This window comes from Nerophis lumbriciformis, linkage group LG30 (genome assembly GCF_033978685.3).
Source record: "Nerophis lumbriciformis linkage group LG30, RoL_Nlum_v2.1, whole genome shotgun sequence".
NCBI lineage: Eukaryota > Metazoa > Chordata > Actinopteri > Syngnathiformes > Syngnathidae > Nerophis > Nerophis lumbriciformis.
The window spans coordinates 7512367-7532586 of record NC_084577.2 but is presented as its reverse complement, the minus strand read 5'-3'; the positions used below and the strand labels follow the sequence as shown (position 1 = coordinate 7532586).

Sequence of the window (20220 nt, the reverse complement as noted above, 5' to 3'; positions counted from 1 at the left end):
CCAGTCTTCAAACATTCTAGAAGTGGCACAATGAGTTGCAAGTTCCTCTAAAAGACACACATGCTCACAGTGTGGGATTTTACAGACCAATACGTGCTTCTTCCTGACCGGAAAACTGCTGATTTATGGCCACAAAGTAGGTCAAATGTGCATCATAATGAGGTGTATTAGAGGGATTGTTGAATCAAAATGGTATCTTTTTTAATAGGACTTAATCTCAGCGTTCCACTTTTTCCACATTTTGTTATGTTACAGCCTTATTCCAAAATGGAATAAATTAATTTTTGTCCTCAAAATTCTGCAGACAATACCCTATAACAGGGGTCACCAACCTTTTTGAAACCAAGAGCTACTTCTTGGGTATTGATTAATGCGAAGGGCTACCAGTTTGATACACACTTAAATAAATTGCCAGAAATAGCCAATTTGCTCAATTTACCTTTAACTCTATGTTACTATTAATAATTAATGATATTTATCTTTGTGGAAACACTGATCATCTTAATGATTTCTCACAATACATATATATAGAAACAGATAAATATCAATATGCAACACTTTTTTATATTTTCTCTAAGTGCACATTTTTCAAATTGAACATTTTCAAATGATCACTTCTAAGACAGTCTTGTGAAATCACAATATCCCATTTTAACTAGCTAGCCACTAACATTTTTTAACAAATCATGAATGACTTTGCACCATGTTTGTACAAATAATAACTCATGTAAAATACAAAAGTCAACTCTCAAATTTTTAAATAAATCATGTCACACTTTGAACTGGACACCAAATCTGTTATCTGTTTCTTTGTCAGATCGTGAAGACCAAGTCTTTAAAATATTTTCTTGGATTTTCAAATTCTATTTGAGTTTTGTCTCTCTTAGAATTAAAAATGTCGAGCAAAGCGAGACCAGCTTGCTAGTAAATAAATAAAATGAAAAAATATAGAGGCAGCTCACTGGTAAGTGCTGCTATTTGAGCTATTTTTAGAACAGGCCAGCGGGCGACTCATCTGGTCCTTACGGGCGACCTGGTGCCCGGGCGTGACCCCTGCCCTGTAATGACAATGTTAAAAGTTGTTTTCCTTCCATCCATTTTCTACCGGTTGTCCCTCTCTGAGTCGTGGGGGGTGCTGGAGCCTATCCCATTTTGTTTTAATTATTTAAAAAAAAAAAATCAAAAATATCACTGTAAGTATTCACAGCCTTTGCTCAATACTTTGTTGATTCATTTTAGGCAGCAGCAATTACAGCCTCAAGTCTTTTTGAATACAATGCCACAAGCTTGGCACACCTATCTTTAGGCAGTTTTGCCCATTTCTCTTTGCAGCACCTCTCAAGCTCCACCAGGCTGGATGGGAAGGGTTGGTTTACATCCAGGTTGTCTCTGTACATTGCTGCATTCATTAGTCTAGTCAGGGAGGTGACCAAGAAACTGATGGTCACTCGGTCAGAGCTACAGCATTTCTCTGTAGAGAGAAGAGAACCTTCCAGAAGGACAACCATCTCTGTAGCAAACCACCGATCAAGCTAGTATGGTAGAGTGGTCAGACAGAAGCCATTTCTTAGTCAAAATTTTGCCAAACTGCACCTGAAACACTCTCAGACCAGGAGAAACAAAATGATCTGGTCTGATGAAACATAGATTGAACTCTTTGGCATGAATGCCAGGCATCATGTTTGGAGGAAATCATCCCCAGGCCAATACCATCCCTACAGTGAAGCATGGTGCTGGCAGCATCATGCTGTGGGGTTGTTTTCCAGCAGCAAAAACTGGGAGACTAGTCAGGATAGAGGGAAATAAGAATGCAGCAATGTACAGAGACATCCTGGATGTAAACCAACACTGCCCATGCAATCTAATGGAGCTTGAGAGGTGCTGCAAAGAGGAATGGACGAAACTGCCCAAAGATAAGTGTGTCAAGCTTGTGGCATCGTACTTAAAAAGACTCAAGGCTGTATCTGTTGCCAAAGGCGCAACAACAAAAGTACTGAGCAAAGGCTGTGAATACTTATGCACATGTAATATTTGTAGTTTTAACACATTTGCAAAAAAAAACAACTTTTTACATTGTCATCATGGGGTATTGTCTGTAGAATTTTGAGGACAAAAATTAATTCATACCAAAAAGTAAAGCACGGATGCACTGTATCTGAACAAACATTTTAGCTTTGTGACAAGCAAATTAAAGGCCTACTGAAATGCGATTTTCTTATTTAAACGGGGATAGCAGGTCCATTCTATGTGTCATACTTCATCATTTCGCGATATTGCCATATTTTTGCTGAAAGGATTTAGTAGAGAACATCGACGATAAAGTTCGCAACTTTTGGTCGCAGATAAAAAAGCCTTGCCTGTACCGGAAGTAGCAGACGATATGCGTGTGACGTCACAGGTTGTGGAGCTCCTCACATCCGTACATTGTTTACAATCATGGCCACCAGCAGCGAGAGCGATTCGGACCGAGAAAGGGACGATGTCCCCATTAATTTGAGCGAGGATGAAAGATTCGTGGATGAGGAAAGTGAGAGTGAAGGACTAGAGGGCAGTGGGAGCGATTCAGACAGGGAAGATGCTGTGAGAGGCGGGTGGGACCTGATATTCAGCTGGGAATGACTAAAACAGTAAAAAAACCACAAGACATATATATACTCTATTAGCCACAACACAACCAGGCTTATATTTAATATGCCACAAATTAATCCCGCATAACAAACACCTCCCCCCTCCCGTCCATATAACCCGCCAATACAACTCAAACACCTGCACAACACACTCAGTCCCACAGCCCAAAGTACCGTTCACCTCCCCAAAGTTCATACAGCACATTTATTTCCCCAGAGTCCCCAAAGTTACGTACGTGACATGCACATAGCAGCACGCACGTTTGGGCAAGCGATCAAATGTTTGGAAGCCGCAGCTGCATGCGTACTCACGGTACCGCGTCTGCGTATCCAACTCAAAGTCCTCCTGGTAAGAGTCTCTGTTGTCCCAGTTCTCCACAGACCAATGGTAAAGCTTGACTGTCATCTTCCGGGAATGCAAACAATGAAACACCGGCTATGTTTGTGTTGTTGCTGCAGTCGGCCGCAATACACCGCTTCCCACCTACAGCTTTCTTCTTTGCTGTCTCCATTGTTCATTGAACAAATTGCAAAAGATTCACCAACACAGATGTCCAGAATACTGTGGAATTTTGCGATGAAAACAGACGACTCAATAGCTGGCCACCATGCTGTCCCAAAATGTCCTCTACAATCCGTGACGTCACACGCTGACGTCATCATACCGAGACGTTTTCAGCAGGATATTTCGCGCAAAATTTAAAATTGCACTTTAGTAAGCTAACCCGGCCGTATTGGCATGTGTTGCAATGTTAAGATTTCATCATTGATATATAAACTATCAGACTGCGTGGTCGGTAGTAGTGGGTTTCAGTAGGCCTTTAATGTGTTATCTGATAATATATATTTTAATAATGAATGTATTTTGACAATATGGTGAGAGGCGGTGAAAATGGCCGCATTTTGGACAAATATTCTATCCTTCAACAAAGACGGCACCAACTAGACTGACAGTAGCCGCCTTCGACAGCTTGCCGTCAGCGCTGAAATTCAGAAAACAGTCTGACGACTCAGTAGTTTTTTAAAAGGTGAATAAACTGCAAAGTCTTTGTTTTGTTTCCCCCACAGTTTGAGCCAAAACAGATTGACGCAAACAAGTTGTTTTGCCTCAGTCAGCCTTCCTGTGTTGTTGATGCGATCCAGTAGGGCAGATGTACCAAAATAGAGCGCACGTGTCGATGCAGCAGGGAGGGGTGCGGTGGCCAGTGTGCAGACAGCCTGAGATCCTATACCACAGTGCGAGGGTTCACTATTTCAACGGCTTGTTTACTCGTCGTGTTGTTAACCCCGCTGTCTACTTTGGTGACCGCGTAATGTACATAACTGACACGATCCTTGTTTGCTGCATCTCAGTTCACACAGTCCCATACTTCCGTGGTTCAGTGTGTTCATACTGCATGCAGTGCGCAGATTTATCACCCGAAATGGCCAAAATAGTGAGTGCACAAAGATGGACGCCCTCGATAGTCCCTATCTTGGCTCTGTAGTTGAAGGGGAGGGATTCATGCAGGGAAGGGATTCACACATCCGCATTTCTGGGTGGATCTCGCCTGGGAGAAAGGTGGGGGGTTATCGTTTTGCAATGCAGGCTGCTGAAAATGATGGAAAGTGCCACTCTACATGGCAGCTATTGCTGTGGAATTGCCATAAAACACATTTTAAGTCTACTGCCATGTGGCGGCCAAAGTGGATTGCCCAACGGCCCAATTGGCCATGTGGTTTTTAAATTCACATTTAAAAGAAAGGAGAGAAGAAGAAGAAGAAGAAGAAGAAGAAGCATATAAATATTGTGTGCTCTTGGATAGGGACAGAAATTCTACAAAACTGCAAAAAAACAAGGCGCTCTCAAATTCAGTTAATATTTATGGCATGTCATTAATCCGCAAAAAATCATAGTACATCCTTGTATTATTTTGTAGTGTGAAATGTTAGAAAATACTTGACCAAGTGAAATTACTCAGAGAACAATGTAAAGTATGACAAACATTAACCTTAGGAAATATTTTTGATTTTGAAGTGGTGTTAATTTGTTTTTTAGCACCACCTTGTAGTCACTATAAGTAAAGTAAAGTACCAATGATTGTCACACACACACTAGGTGTGGTGAGATTTGTCCTCTGCATTTGACCCATCCCCTTGTTCACCCCCTGGGAGGTGAGGGGAGCAGTGGGCAGCAGCGGTGCCGCGCCCGGGAATCATTACATGTTAAATCAAGCTCATGATGCAGTAAGTTGAATGATGCGGACACGTTTTTTTGTACTGAATACTTTCTAATACGCTTCTGTCTTTGAGAATTTGTATCTGTAAAGAATATGCAATTATACTTATTTGATACTTTTTTGTATTGAAAAATTGTATGTTTTAAACTGCAATATTGTTCAATTAAGGTCATTTAATAGGTTGTGTAGCTGCTAGCTCTTAGTTAGGGATGATACTCGAAACCGATTTTCCCGGTTGTTCGATAAGAAAAGAACCGAGTCCTCGGACTCGAATCCCTTTTTGAGAACCGGTACCCGTTATCGAGACCACTATAGTAAAGAAAAAGAGTTGGTTCTTTATTCGAATCCCTGGGAACGAATCCTGTCGCGACCAGAAATGCTCCGTGTGACATCACAAGAAATGACTTCACGTAGCTCAGTCATTAGGCGCAGATAGCGAAAGCAGGAAAAACAATGGACCGGAAAAAGTGCTCCAAGGTGCAATAAAGTTCAAAACAAAAGGTATAATCAAATGAATAACTTTACTGAGAGATTTGAGCAGGGTACAAACACATGACAAACACTTTTACGACCAACCGGAAACATAGCAACCAGGCTAGCAACGCACCTCCTTTACGGCAACTGTCGCAACGTTCTTAAAGCAACCACAGCACATACATATATATATACAACATATATGACATGATCTCCCTTTTTTAACTTTTGTTTTTCTTTCCTTGTAAACAAAACAAAATCACACTGTATATGTGTTGTCTGTCTAATTATAAATAATGCAGACGAGGCGTGTTGGCTGAGTTCTTGACGTTTACTTTCACAGCGTGCTCATAACCTCATTCTTAGCTGCCGGGTGGCGACATGCAACAACACTTTTCGGGGCTACCGCCATGCTCGTCACTCCCGCTGCATGCTGGGTAGTGTAGTTGTTATATTCCCTAGCTCATAACATCACATATTTCCCCTATAAAGAAATAATGTTAACTCAATAAAGTGTATTTCTTTTTTTAGCTTTAACTTTTCATTTTTTAGCATTGTAACTACATTTGCAAACAACTTTTCTCTTCATAGAATTTTCTTTCAATAAAGAAATAAAGTGCAAAAATGTCAAAGCATCATAACAAACAGTTATGTCAAATAGCAGCAGAAGTGCACTTTTTGGAGAGCTGTATTCTTTTCAGTTTTGTGCCCAAGGGACTGATTTTATTTAACACTATATTATTATTTATACACCTATAGTGATCACAGAGACAGGTTGTTTTTGTGTTACTGTATATATTTGTTTTTCTGAAAAATCCCACTTAATATACTTTGGGTAACAACAGTCAATATTTTTTTTTTTTTAGAGGGGTAGCAGTCAATTTTTTTTTTTTTTATTAGATACAATTTTTTTCTTATATAATAAAAGTGAGCTTTTGTTAAACCAAATATTGTGTGTTTTTTTCCATATACAACAACCTATCTGGACTCGATAAGAGAATCGATAAGGAATCGGTTCGATAAGAGGATTCGATAATAGGCTCGAACTCGATAATTTCTTATCAAACATCATCCCTACTCGTAGTAGCCTATAGCCTACCATGTTTACCTTTTATTAATGACTTGACTAAAATACAAGAAAACACCAAACGTGTGCTTATCAGAGGACATGTAGATGTTAACTGTCTGTCCAGCTTTGTACAAGTAAACACGCTGCAGGACGGAGATTTTAGATGCCAATAAGCCGATATTATCCGACACTTGTTTATTGAGTCAATATCGGATCAGGGCGCCCCTAATACCTATTGAAATGTACCGACAGAGTATCCCTTTTATTGACTCTCTTTGTGTTCTTATCAAACAGACAACAACAGCTCCAACGTCAGTTTGTCCAACTCGTCCATTGTTGAAACGTCTGACGCCGAGGAGTACCTTGAGATGAACGGCTGGCAAATCTGCAAGGACCAGGACGAGATGCTGAACTTGGCCTTCACTGTTGGCTCCTTCCTGCTGTCTGCCATCACTCTGCCCATGGGCATCGTCATGGACAAGTACGGCCCGCGGAAGCTGCGACTTCTGGGCAGGTGAGCGGAGCAGTGACCATGACACTCACTGGGTGTGCTTTATACTATAATAATACTTTTGTGTTTCCAGTGGCTGCTTTGGCTTTTCCTGCCTCCTCATCGCCTACGGAGCAAGTGATCCCAACAGTACGTACATCTGCTCAGGCCATCCTGTACACATTCACTGTGCTTCATACTCTCATTGTGTTTTTGTGTGCATTGCTTTGTCCCTCAGATCTGTCCATCCTGATCTTTTTCGCCTTGGCCATGAATGGATTCGGAGGCATGTGCATGACGTTCACCTCTCTAACAGTAAGAGCAGGACTATTGTTTCTACATAAGATGTAACAACTGGCGTGGTTAAACTGTTCAATGGGTCTAACACAGACCTGGGCAGAATACGGCCTGTGGGCCATCTTGCATTAAGATTTTCTACATAGTTTTTTTAGACCTTTAACATCAAAACTGTTGCTGCCATTATGATGTGCAGTGCTGTTTTTAAATGACCGTAATCCTTTGGGGACGGTGTGGCCAAGTTGGTAGAGTGGCCGTGCCAGCAATCGGAGGGTTGCTGGTTACTGGGGTTCAATCCCCACCTTCTACCATCCTAGTCACGTCCGTTGTGTCCTTGGGCAAGACACTTCACCCCTTGCTCCTGATGGCTGCTGGTTAGTGCCTTGCATGGCAGCTCCCGCCATCAGTGTGTGAATGTGTGTGTGAATGGGTGAATGTGGAAATATTGTCAAAGCGCTTTGAGTACCTTGAAGGTAGAAAAGCGCTATACAAGTATAACCCATTTATCATTTATTTATAACTACAGAAAGTATTTCAATGGTTGGAATATGCGCTTTTGGGTGTTATACGAGTTATTAAGGTAATCTACGTCACAGCAGCTCAGAAGTGGAACAAAGCAGAGTGGGCGGGGTTTGTTTTCAGTGCAGCCAGCCCGGAACGCGTGTGTCAGAAACAGATGCGGAAGCAGATTTTTACAAACAAATTTCTGCATAAAAGTGATAATATATCACTTTGTTGGTGTTTCTTACACATTGCATTTATATTTTGCTGTTTTTTACATTTTTGTTGTGTTTTGCTTGATTGTAAAAGATGTCTATCAAGGAGCTGGTCTGAGAAGTAAAATAGGAGCGACGTTCATTTGTTTTTAATATTCAGCGTTTTATTGTTCATAGTTAATATTGTAAAACCCACTTTCTTTATTTTAATGTACATTTTGGGTGGCCCATTCAGTAAAAAAATTTAAAATTCCATTCCGTTTTTTTGAGGTGTTCTGTCATAACTCGGGATGATACTCGAAACCGATTTTCCCGGTTGTTCGTTAAGAAAAGAACCGAGTCCACGGACTCGAATCCCTTTTTGAGAACCGGTACCCATTATCGAGACCACTATAGTTAAGAAAAAGAGTTGGTTCTTTATTCGAATCCCTCGGAACAAATCCCGTCCCGACCAGAAATGCTTCGTGTGACATCACAAGAAATGACGACACGTAGCTCAGTCATTAGGCGCAGATAGCGAAAGCAGGAAAAACAATGGACCGGAAAAAGCGCTCCAATGTGTAATAAAGTTCAAAACAAAAGCTATAATCCAATGAATAACTTTACTGAGAGATTTGAGCAGGGTATAAACACATGACGAACACTTTTACGACCAACCGGAAACATAGCAACCAGGCTAGCAACGCACCGCCTTTACGGCAGCTGTCGCAACGTTCTTACAGCAACCGCAGCACATACATATATATACAACATATATGACATGATCTCCCTTTTTTAACTTTTGTTTTTCTTTCCTTGTAAACAAAACAAAATCACACTGTATATGTGTTGTCTGTCTAATTATAAATAATGCAGACGAGGCATGTTGGCTGAGTTCTTGACGTTTACTTTCACAGCGTGCTCATAACCTCATTCTTAGCTGCCGGGTGGCGACATGCAACAACACTTTTCGGGGCTACTGCGCGTGCTCGTCACTCCCGTTGCATGCTGGGTAGTGTAGTTGTTATATTCTGTAGCTCATAACATCTTTCCCCTATAAAGAAATAATGTTAACTCAATAAAGTGTATTTCTTTTTTTTAGCTTTAACTCTTCATTTTTTAGCATTGTAACCACATTTGCAAACAACTTTTCTCTTCATAGAATTTTCTTTCAATAAAGAAATAAAGTGCAAAAATGTCAAAGCATCATAACAAACAGTTATGTCAAATAGCAGCAGAAGTGCACTTTTTGGAGAGCTGTATTATTTTCAGTTTTGTGGCCAAGGGACTGATTTTATTTAACACTATATTATTATTTATACACCTATAGTGATCACAGAGACAGGTTGTTTTTGTGTTACTGTATATATTTGTTTTTCTGAAAAATCCCACTTAATATACTTTGGGTAACAACAGTCAATATTTATTTATCCATCCATCCATTTTCTACCGCTTATTCCCTTTGGGGTCGCGGGGGGCGCTGGAGCCTATCTCATATTTTATTTTATTTTTTAGGGGGTAACAGTCAATATTTATTTATTTATTAGATTACATTTTTTTCTTATATAATAAAAGTGAGCTTTTGTTAAACCAAATATTGTGTGGTTTTTTTCCATATACAACAACCTATAACCTCGATAAGAGAATCGATAAGGAATCGGTTCGATAAGAGGATTCGATAATGGGCTCGAACTCGATAATTTCTTATCAAACATCATCCCGAGTCATAACGTTTTTAGAATTCTATCGGTCATTGTGACTTTTGGTATGAGTGTTGCAGAAAAAAAGGGATGCAAACACACATATTGTACAGCAGATTTTTACAACTAAATGTGTACATATAATTTATACACACATACACCTTGGCCCCCCAGACATATTTTTTTCTCTCAATGTGGCCCCCGAGTCAAAATATTTGCCCAGTTCTGATCTAACAGCAGAAACAGAACTTGCTTAAAATGATGGATGAAACTGTCCATGTGTGGGATTAGTTAGGGGCATAGTTCCTTTTTGACGAAGTCAGACAAACCATCTGATAGGGAATCAGAGAAAACAGTTGTAGTCAGATAAGCAGGTTAGGGGTCTCAGGGTTCATATTTGATTATGTGATAACCAGATGCATACTGATCTCTCACAAAGAACACATCAGAAGGCGGAGACAGGAAGTGTGTCTTGTGGTTACAAGTCTACTGGGTAAACAAATGCAGTTCAGCCCTCATTAAGACAATGTTATTGTACGTGTTACGTACAGGCGTAGTTATGTCATTAAGTGCCGAAATCCGTAAGAGGGTTGGATATAATTAATGCTTAAAACGCATTGGAAAGTTTGGTTGCAAAAAGCCCCTCCAATGCTGCTCTCCAGACTGTAAGAAACATTCATTTACTTAAAATATTCTCATACTTCACACTCTTCATATTCTTACTGTTGCACATTCCTTAAGTGCTGCTCAGGGGCTAATTTCAGCGCTCAGCTCGTTTTTTTATTAAGCCCCTGGAATATTGTAAATGTCAAATAAACCCTTCTACTTAGATGTTTGTTGGAGAATTATAGCAGTGTTTCATGTTTGGAGCATCACTATTTTGCAGCCTTGGGTATTGTCTGATGCTGATATCAATCCGATACGATATTAGCACAATCATACTTGCATTACTTGTTTTGTAGTCAGGGTCTCTTACAACAAGTCAAATTGAAGTGCTTTGTACATCAAGACCATAATGAATCAAATTTAGGACCCATTTCCCAAACATACTGGCAAAAAATTACAAAGACATTAAGAAAACGTGTTGATTACTGGTACAGTAAAGGAACAAAATACAAAACAAAGTGGAGGCCACTTTGATCAACATCCTATATCAGTATCAGGTCGGGGCAACCTTAAATAAGTTCAAGCTGTTGACACCACAGCTAAGTAGTTATATGTTTTGCATTACTGCAAATCACACACATGCACACACACCATGTTCAGGGCCGTGTGCTTCTATTTTTTTTAAATCACACTGTTCTTTATTATTATTATTGGCGTTATTATTAGACTCCTCATTGTCTTTTTCTGCTTCAAATAAACTTTCAAAGGTATTTCTTAGGGATGTCCGATAATGGCTTTTTGCCGATATCCGATATTCCGATATTGTCCAACTCTTTAATTACCGATACCGATATCAACCGATACCAATATATACAGTCGTGGAATTAACACATTATTATGCCTAATTTGGACAACCAGGTATGGTGAAGATAAGGTACTTTAAAAAAAATTAAAATAAAATAAAATAAGATAAATAAATTAAAAACATTTTCTTGAATAAAAAAGAAAGTAAAACAATATAAAAACAGTTACATAGAAACTAGTAATTAATGAAAATTAGTAAAATTAACTGTTAAAGGTTAGTACTATTAGTGGACCAGCAGCACGCACAATCATGTGTGCTTACGGACTGTATCCCTTGCAGACTATATTGATATATATTGATATATAATGTAGGAACCAGAATATTAATAACAGAAAGAAACAACCCTTTTGTGTGATTGAGTGTGAATGGGGAAGGAAGGTTTTTTGGGTTGGTGCACTAATTGTAAGTTTATCTTGTGTTTTTTTATGTTGATTTAATAAAAAAAACAAAAGAAAAAAAACAAAACAAAAAAACGATACCAATAATAAAAAAAAGACGATACCGATAATTTCCGATATTACATTTTAACGCATATATCGGCTGATAATATTATCATAATATAATATTATCAGACATCTCTAGTATTTCTACTGCCACATGGCAGTTTTGGCTGCCATCAGAGGGCCACTTACAAACAGCGAATAATGTATGAATTTACCTCTGGATTTCATTATTAATTATATAAAGTGTTTTAAGTAGACTGTCAATTTTACAGTAAAATCTTTAAATTTAAAAACTTTTTCTGTAAAATAGTGTTTTTTTTAATTTTTTTACAACATTTTACAGTAAATGGAAAAACAGTACCACTGTTTTTTAGGGGGCGGGGGGCAGGGGGGGGGGGGGTTGTTACGGAAAAAGCTGGCAGCTTAGTTACCAGAATTTTTGTGTTAAATTTACATTGGTTTTTACAACATTATATTGTTAATGGAAAAACAGTACAAGTTCTTTTTTTATTCTGGCAACTTCGCTGCCATTTTTTCTACCGTAAAAACAAATGTACCGTTTTTCCATTTACACCGTTAAAAACAACAACCGTAGATTTTACAGTCAAAAAATGGCAGCTTATGCAACATAATTTTAACGCAAAAACGGTAATAGTTATTTTCAATTTACAGTAGTATGCTCGAAAGAACAACGTAACATTTATTGTCATTTTTATTAATTTGATGGGTAGTTTGCTGTAAAGTTAAGTATTTTTATTTATACAAAAACATGTTTGGAACATATGATAATATACTGTATAATTTGTTGCAATATTGGATACTATTGAAGTTTAAAAGACATGCACTTTCAAGCAGTACATATATTTTTTAAGTCAAAATAAAAAAAATCCATTACATTTAGTGAGAAAATATTAAGTAATTTATTGACACATATCATTTCCAGGTGTTTGCGGGCCAGATAAAATTATGCCGCGGGCCAGATCTGGCCCCCGGGCCTTGAATTTGACACCGGAGTTCTAGACAGACATTTGTAAAAAGTTAGAAAATTATCCATCAAGTCACAAAGTTGATGGTAAATTCATGCTCCATATAAAGACAAAAAATTATAAAAATTAATGCAGTCGCTTCTCCCGCAAGTTAATGAATGATAGGCCGGCCAGGGCAATGGAACCAACTCGCGCTGGAGAGGAAGTGCCGGCCGTCATGTTATTGGCAGTAAAACAGCAGCATATGTGGTGCAGCTCGTTACGTAAAATAAATAACAATTGTCATTTAGAGGTGGGATTCACGATTGCAAAATGTTCCGATATTTTTGTGCAGCCCTATGTAACTATCCTGAAGACTGTGTCTCGCAGATTTATATTAGGACTGTCAAATGATTATTTTTTTAATCAGATTAATCACATTTTGGAATTTGGAGTAATGATGATTAATTACAGGTGATTACTCGCTTGCAACATCTAAAATTGCTCAAGAAAAGACCCCATTTTTTGTACACAAATGCAATTTTATTGTCAGAATATTAGGTTACATATAAGTTACATATATACATAGGTTACAATATTACATTTTTTTAAACGTTTTTCTAGAATGCATGTCATTTGTTTCCACAAAAACCGGCTACAGGTTGATCAAAAGTTCTTTCAGGCTGTAATTTGGACTGAAGTTTGCCCGCGAGCCCACCAGTCGGAGTTTCCTCACTCCTTTTGTACTGATATATGCATTGACCTGATCACCGGCTGATAGCCGCTAAGGTAAAAGAGCTGGTAGGGTCTAAATAAATTGCATGATTGATCTAAGTGTGTAGATTAGGGGTGTCCAAAGTGCGGCCATCTGTGGCCTGTAGATAATTTAGTTTTGGCCCACCGCACAATCATTAGAATTCTAATATTAGCATCTTAGCTTTTTTTTTTTTAGCAAATTTTGTTGGTATACACCTCAGTTATATTTTGGTACTTGGGGTATGCTAATATTAGCAAATTTTTCAAGTACACACCACGGAGTAATATATGTTTTAGTATGTAGCATTTTAGCATGCTAACATTAGCGTGCTAGATTGTTTTAGTTAATTTAGCAGGTATACACCTCCAACTCAAAGTCCTCCTGGTAAGAGTCTCTGTTGTCCCAGTTCTCCACAGGCCAATGGTAAAGCTTGACTGTCATCTTCCGGGAATATAAACAATAAAACACCGGCTGTGTTTGTGTTGCTGCAGTCGGCCGCAGTACACCGCTTCCCACCTACAGCTTTCTTCTTTGCTGTCTCCATTGTTCATTGAACAAATTGCAAAAGATTCACCAACACAGATGTCCAGAATACTGTGGAATTTTGCGATGAAAACAGACGACTTAATAGCTGACCACCATGCTGTCCCAAAAGGTCCTCTACAATCTTTGACGTCACGCGCTGACGTCATCATACCAAAACGTTTTCAGCAGGATATTTCGCGCGAAATTTAAAATTGTACTTTAGTAAGCTAACCCGGCCGTATTGGCATGTGTTGCAATGTTAAGATTTCATCATTGATATATAAACTATCAGACTGCGTGGTCGGTAGTAGTGGGTTTCAGTAGGCCTTTAAAGTATATGTGACAGCAGCAGCATAAAATAGAGAGTAGATCCAGCAGAAAATAGAAAATAGACATTAAAAACAAAGAGAAGTAGCTGACATAGAAGGTGTCAGGTAATATACTGGAAAAAAGCAGTTTATACAAAAAATAAAACACATTTTAACAAGATGTCACATTTTGGACTGCTTACTTACTAAAACAATGTAGAAATTTCATAGAATTTCAAATGTGAAAAATTATGCAACAACTTTATGCTAGCAAGATGTGCTTTTAGCTGGGCGGTGTTGCAACAGGAGTTGCAGCTTGTTGTTTTTTTCTTGTGTTTGTTAGAGTCTCCAAAAATGTCCAATAAGAACAGAGAAAGTCACTAGATTTGTCGTTCTTTTTGAAAAACACAATCTAGGGGTGTCTGAATACCATACTTGCCAGCCCTCCCGAATTTTCCGGGAGACTCCTGAAATTCAACGCCTCTCCCGAAAACCTCCCGGGACAAATATTCTCCCGAAAATCTCCCGATTTTCAGCCGGAGCTGGAAGCCACGCCCCCTCCAGCTCCATGCGGACCTGAGTGAGGACAGCCTTTTTTCATGACGGGAGGACAACAGGGTGACAAGAACTAAATCATCCAGACTAGAGATAAATTAAATTATTATGTTTATCTTACCTAAAAATAAATATATTTATTAATTAAAAAAAAAAAAAAAACTAAATACATTTTTACTATATTTTGCTAAAAACATCAAAATTAATTGTATTTTTATTTGTATTTTTTTCGTGACTCCTTATTACATCCAGCCATAGAATTATACATTAAAATAAACATATTTGAAATAATTGATTTTAAATTATCATAATAATTCATTTAAAATGACCATATTTAATTATTAAAATAATTGCTTGTTTATCAACAACTTTAGCATTTTATTCACTACATTTTGAAACTCTCAGAAGCCAAGTTATGTTATATTCCTTAATATTTATTTATGCAAGTTTGAAGTATCAATTACCGTATTTTCCGCACTATAAGGCGCACCGGATTATTAGCCGCACCTTCAATGAATGGCATATTTCATAACTTTGTCCACCAATAAGCCGCCCCGGACTATAAGCCGCGCCTACGCTGCGCTAAAGGGAATGTCAAAAAAACAGTCAGATAGGTCAGTCAAACTTTAATAATATATTAAAAACCAGCGTTCTAACAACTCTGTTCACTCCCAAAATGTACGCAAATGTGCAATCACAAACATAGTAAAATTCAAAATAGTGCAGAGCAATAGCAACATAATGTTGCTCGAACGTTAATGTCACAACACACAAAATAAACATAGCGCTCACTTTCTGAAGTTATTCTTCATTCGTAAATCCTTCGTCTTCGGTGTCCGAAGTGAAAAGTTGGGCAAATTTACGATCCACTGGCAGATGTTGGCGTCGTCTGGCGCTGCCTCCTCGTCTTAGTGAAGGTGTGTTCGCCTTCTGTCATCCATTGTTCCCACGCAGTTAGCAGTCTAGCTTCGAATGCTCTGTTGACACCAATATCTAGCGGCTGGAGGTCTTTTGTCAATCCACCCGGAATGACGGCGAGTATTGAATTAAGCGCGTAAGCGTGTCTCTCAATGTGCTGTTATGAGCTAGCAAATATAACAACTACACTACCCAGCATGCAACGATAGTTACGAGCATGCGCGGTAGCCCTGAGAAGCGTTGTATGCTGGCAGTTAGAATGTGGTTATGAGCACGCTGTGAGTAAACGTTGAGAACTCAGTTAACACGCCTCGTCTGCATTATTTATAATTAGACAGACAACACACTTAATAGGAGCCATTTTGGGGTCTTTACATAAACACACAAATGGAAATGAAACGTCACATATCCCAGCATGCACCGCGCGCTTCTTCTACGGGGAAAAAAGATGGCGGCTGTTTACCGTAGTTGCGAGACCTAAACTTTATGAAAATGAATCTTAATATTTATCCATATATAAAGCGCACCGGGTTATAAGGCGCACTGTCAGCTTTTGAGAAAATTTGTGGTTTTTAGGTGCGCCTTATAGTGCGGAAAATACGGTACATTTTTACTATATTTTGCTAAAAACATCAAAATTAATTGTATTTTTATTTGTATTTTTTTCGTGACTCCTTATTACATCCAGCCATAGAATTATACATTAAAATAAACATATTTGAAATAATTGATTTTAAATTATCATAATAATTCATTTAAAATGACCATATTTAATTATTAAAATAATTGCGTGTTTATCAACAACTTTAGCATTTTATTCACTACATTTTGAAACTCTCAGAAGCCAAGTTATGTTATATTCCTTAATATTTATTTATGCAAGTTTGAAGTATCAATTATCTAAACACAGTTTTGTTTGCATATTTTCAGGATGTATATATATATATATATATATATATATATATATATATATATATATATATATATATATATATATATATATATGTGTATGAAATACTTGACTTGGTGAATTCTAGCTGTCAATATACTCCTCACCTCTTAACCACGCCCCCAACCACACCCCGCCCCACCCTCGACCACGCCCCTATCCCCCACCTCCCGAAATCGGAGATGTCAAAGTTGGCAAGTACCGTATTTTCCGCACTATAAGGCGCACCGGATTATTAGCCGCACCTTCAATGAATTACATATTTCATAACTTTGTCCACCAATAAGGCGCCCCGGATTATAAGCCGCGCCTACGCTGCGCTAAAGGGAATGTCAAAAAAACAGTCAGATAGTTCAGTCAAACTTTAATAATATATTGAAAACCAGCGTTCTAACAACTCTGTCCCAAAATGTACGCAAATGTGCAATCACAAACATAGTAAAATTCAAAATGGTGTAGAGCAATAGCAACATAATGTTGCTCGAACGTTAATGTCACAACACACAAAATAAACATAGCGCTCACCTTCTGAAGTTATTCTTCATTCATAAATCCTTCGAATTCTTCGTCTTCGGTGTCCGAATTGAAAAGTTGCGCAAGCGTGGGATCCAAAATGGCCGGTTCCGTCTCGTCGAAGTCATCGGAGTCAGTGTCGCTGTTGTTGTCCAGTAGTTCTGTGAATCCTGCCTTCCGGAAAGCTCGGACCACAGTTGTGACCGAAATATCTGCCCAGGCATTTACGATCCACTGGCAAATGTTGGCGTATGTCGTCCGGCGCTGTCTGCCCGTCTTAGTGAAGGTGTGTTCGCCTTCGGAGCTGTGTGAAAAAAGCCACCCGGCCTCTTCGCGTAAACTTCCCTTAACCACTCGCTCATCTTTTCTTCATCCATCCATCCCTTCGAGTTAGCTTTTATGATGACGCCGGCTGGAAAGGTCTCTTTTGGCAAGGTCTTCCTTTTGAATATCACCATGGGTGGAAGTTAGCATGGCAAGCTAGAACCACAGTGAAGGATGACTTCTCATTCCCTGTGGTGCGAATATTCACCGTACGTGCTCCCGTTCCACAGTGCGGTTCACAGGAATATCAGTTGCTGTGAAATACGGTAGTAATCCGTGTGCGGATGGAGAGATTGCGTCTTTTTATGAACCGGATCCTTGTCGCTTAGTAGGAGCCATTTTGTGGTCTTTACAGATGTAAACAGGAAATGAAACGTACGGTGATATCCGCGCGTTTTTTCTTCTTCTTCCGGGGGCGGGTGGTTGCTTACAGTAGAAGAAGAAGCGCTTCCTGTTCTATGGGGGCGGGTGCTTTCCTTGGCGGTTGCTTGCGTAGAAGAAGAAGCGCTTCCTGTTCTACCGGGAAAAAAGATGGCGGCTGTTTACCGAAGTTGCGAGATCGAAACTTTATGAAAATGAATCGTAATAAAGCGCACCGGGTTATAAGGCGCACTGTCAGCTTTTGAGAAAATTTGTGGTTTTTAGGTGCGCCTTATAGTGCGGAAAATACGGTATGCTGAATACTGTATGTATATAATGAATATTGTAGCTATGGTGGAACTTCCTTAGTTGTTGGTGGGCTTTTGAAAAAAACAAAAAAGTGTCTCTATACAACAGAAACAAGAGTAAAGTCTGCAAATGGAGAGCCGGGAGTGGGTAAGGAAAAAGGCAGAGTGTTCAGGGCGTAGCGAGATGAAAGTGCTGCATCAGAAGAGAGGACCACGTGAGAGTGGGAGAGTAGAAAGAAGCAACTAACATCTATTATTCACAGCTGCTCTGTCTGGTGGCCAAAAAAAGGCCTCCCCTCATCACTATTTAATCTCCGCAGGAGCAACATGCATCACTGTTGTCCGTACTGGTCGTGACTGTGCAAATGTGACGCGGTAAAAAGCGAACACAAACCCAATCTTTGCAGCAGGCTGTAATGTGGCACTTTGTCACAAAAGGACACAAACAGGAAGCCGCGCACGTGTTGTCTTCGCTGTTTCCTATTCATGGCGCCCACTGGGACCCTGACACAAACAGACACAAGTTGCTCAGCAGGTTACAGCCCCCTCCTCGCTTGTCTTCAGTCCGAGGTTGTTTTTGTTCATCTCCAGTTTCAGCGGCAAGGCTGGGCCTGCTCACAAATGTCAGAACGTCCTGGTGTACATATGGGAGTGTGTGTGTGTGTGTGTGTGTGTGTGTGTGTGTCTGGGTGGGGATCAACAGGCCGTTTATTGTTTCCAGGAAAAACATCTACAGTGGAACCCGTGTTATGTACTGCATGTAGACGTCATCTTCACATTTGCAAAACTGCCCACAGTGCACGTCATTTTTACATTGTGGGAGGGACAAAATGTGAGCAAAGAAAAACCACACGAAAAGCAAAACAAATACTTTAAGAAACACAAATGAACTTTCTATCAAGACGGAGCCTCTTGTGAATTATTTTAGGTCCAAAAGAAAAAGGTCACTCGATTTGTCACTTTACTGATGGTGTCTAAATACTCGCGAAATATAAAAGTCTCTAAGTTGGCAAACACTGGTCACTCCTGCTACATCTTTATCATTTATCATTTATTCTCTTCTTATTTGTATGAGGTGTGTTAAGAAGCAGCGTTAGGATGCCGTCTACTAGTGTTGTCCCGATACCAAAATTATTTTGATACTTTTCGTTACTTTTCTAGGCAAGGCAACTTTATTTATATAGCACTTTTCATACACAAGGCAGACTCAAAGTGCTTCACAGCACAACATGTGGGACAACAAAGTGAAATGAAAGAAAATAAAAGCAAAATTAAAATTAAATTAAAATGCAGACAATAAAAAAAATAAAAACAGTGCGGACGTTAAAAGTTAAAAGATTAAAGATTTAGCTGAAAGCTAAGGTGAACATAAAAGTTTTCAGTCTAGTTTTAAAAGTAGTCAGAGTTGGGGAAAGTCTGACATCTTCAGGAAGTTTATTCCAGCTATTTGTTGCATAGTGACTGAATGATGCTCTCCCTTGATTTGAGTTTACTCTGGGAACCGCTAACAGATTGGTCTCAGAAGATCTTAGTGATCTAGAGCAGTGTTTTTCAACCTTTTTTGAGCCAAGGCACATTTTTTGCGTTGAAAAAATCCGGAGGCACACCACCAGTAGAAATCATTAAAAAAACAAAACTCAGTTGACAGTAAAAAGTCGTCGTCGCAATTGTTGGATATGACTTTAAACCATAACCAAGCATGCATCAATATAGCTCTTGTCTCAAAGTAGGTGTACTGTCACCACCTGTCACATCACGACCTGACTTATTTGGAGTTTTTTGCTGTTTTCCTGTGTGTAGTGTTTTAGTTCTTGTTTTGCGCTCCTATTTTGGTGGCTTTTTCTCCTTTTTCTGTATTTTCCTGTAGCAGTTTCATGTCTTCCTTTGAGCGATATTTCCCGCATCGACTTTGTTTTAGCAATCAACAATATTTTAGTTGTTTTTATCCTTCTTTGTGGGGACATTGTCGATTGTCACGTCATGTTCGGATGTACATTGTGGACGCCGTCTTTGCTCCGCAGTAAGTCTTTGCTGTTGTCCAGCATTCTGTTTTTATTTACTTTGTAGCCAGTTCAGTTTTAGTTTTGTTCTGCATAGCCTTCCCTAAGCTTCAATGCCTTTTCTTAGGGGCACTCACCTTTTGTTTATTTTTGGTTTAAGCATTAGACACAATTTTACCTGCACACTGCCTCCAGCTGTTTCCGACATCTACAAAGCAATTAGCACCGGCTGCCACCTACTGATATGGAAGAG

At 39.1% G+C, this 20220-nt stretch overlaps 1 protein-coding gene across 2 annotated transcripts in view; it reads left to right on the top strand.

Annotated features, from left to right (window-relative positions):
- The window catches only part of LOC133572618 (large neutral amino acids transporter small subunit 4-like), a 71389-nt gene that overhangs the window by 9631 nt on the left and 41538 nt on the right, over positions 1 to 20220 (top strand). For both annotated transcript variants that reach the window (XM_072911971.1, XM_061925449.2), the window contains exons 3-5: positions 6684 to 6903; positions 6974 to 7029; positions 7118 to 7194. In XM_072911971.1, coding sequence (XP_072768072.1) covers positions 6684 to 6903; positions 6974 to 7029; positions 7118 to 7194 — 353 coding nt within the window. The remainder of the gene's footprint in view (positions 1 to 6683; positions 6904 to 6973; positions 7030 to 7117; positions 7195 to 20220) is intronic.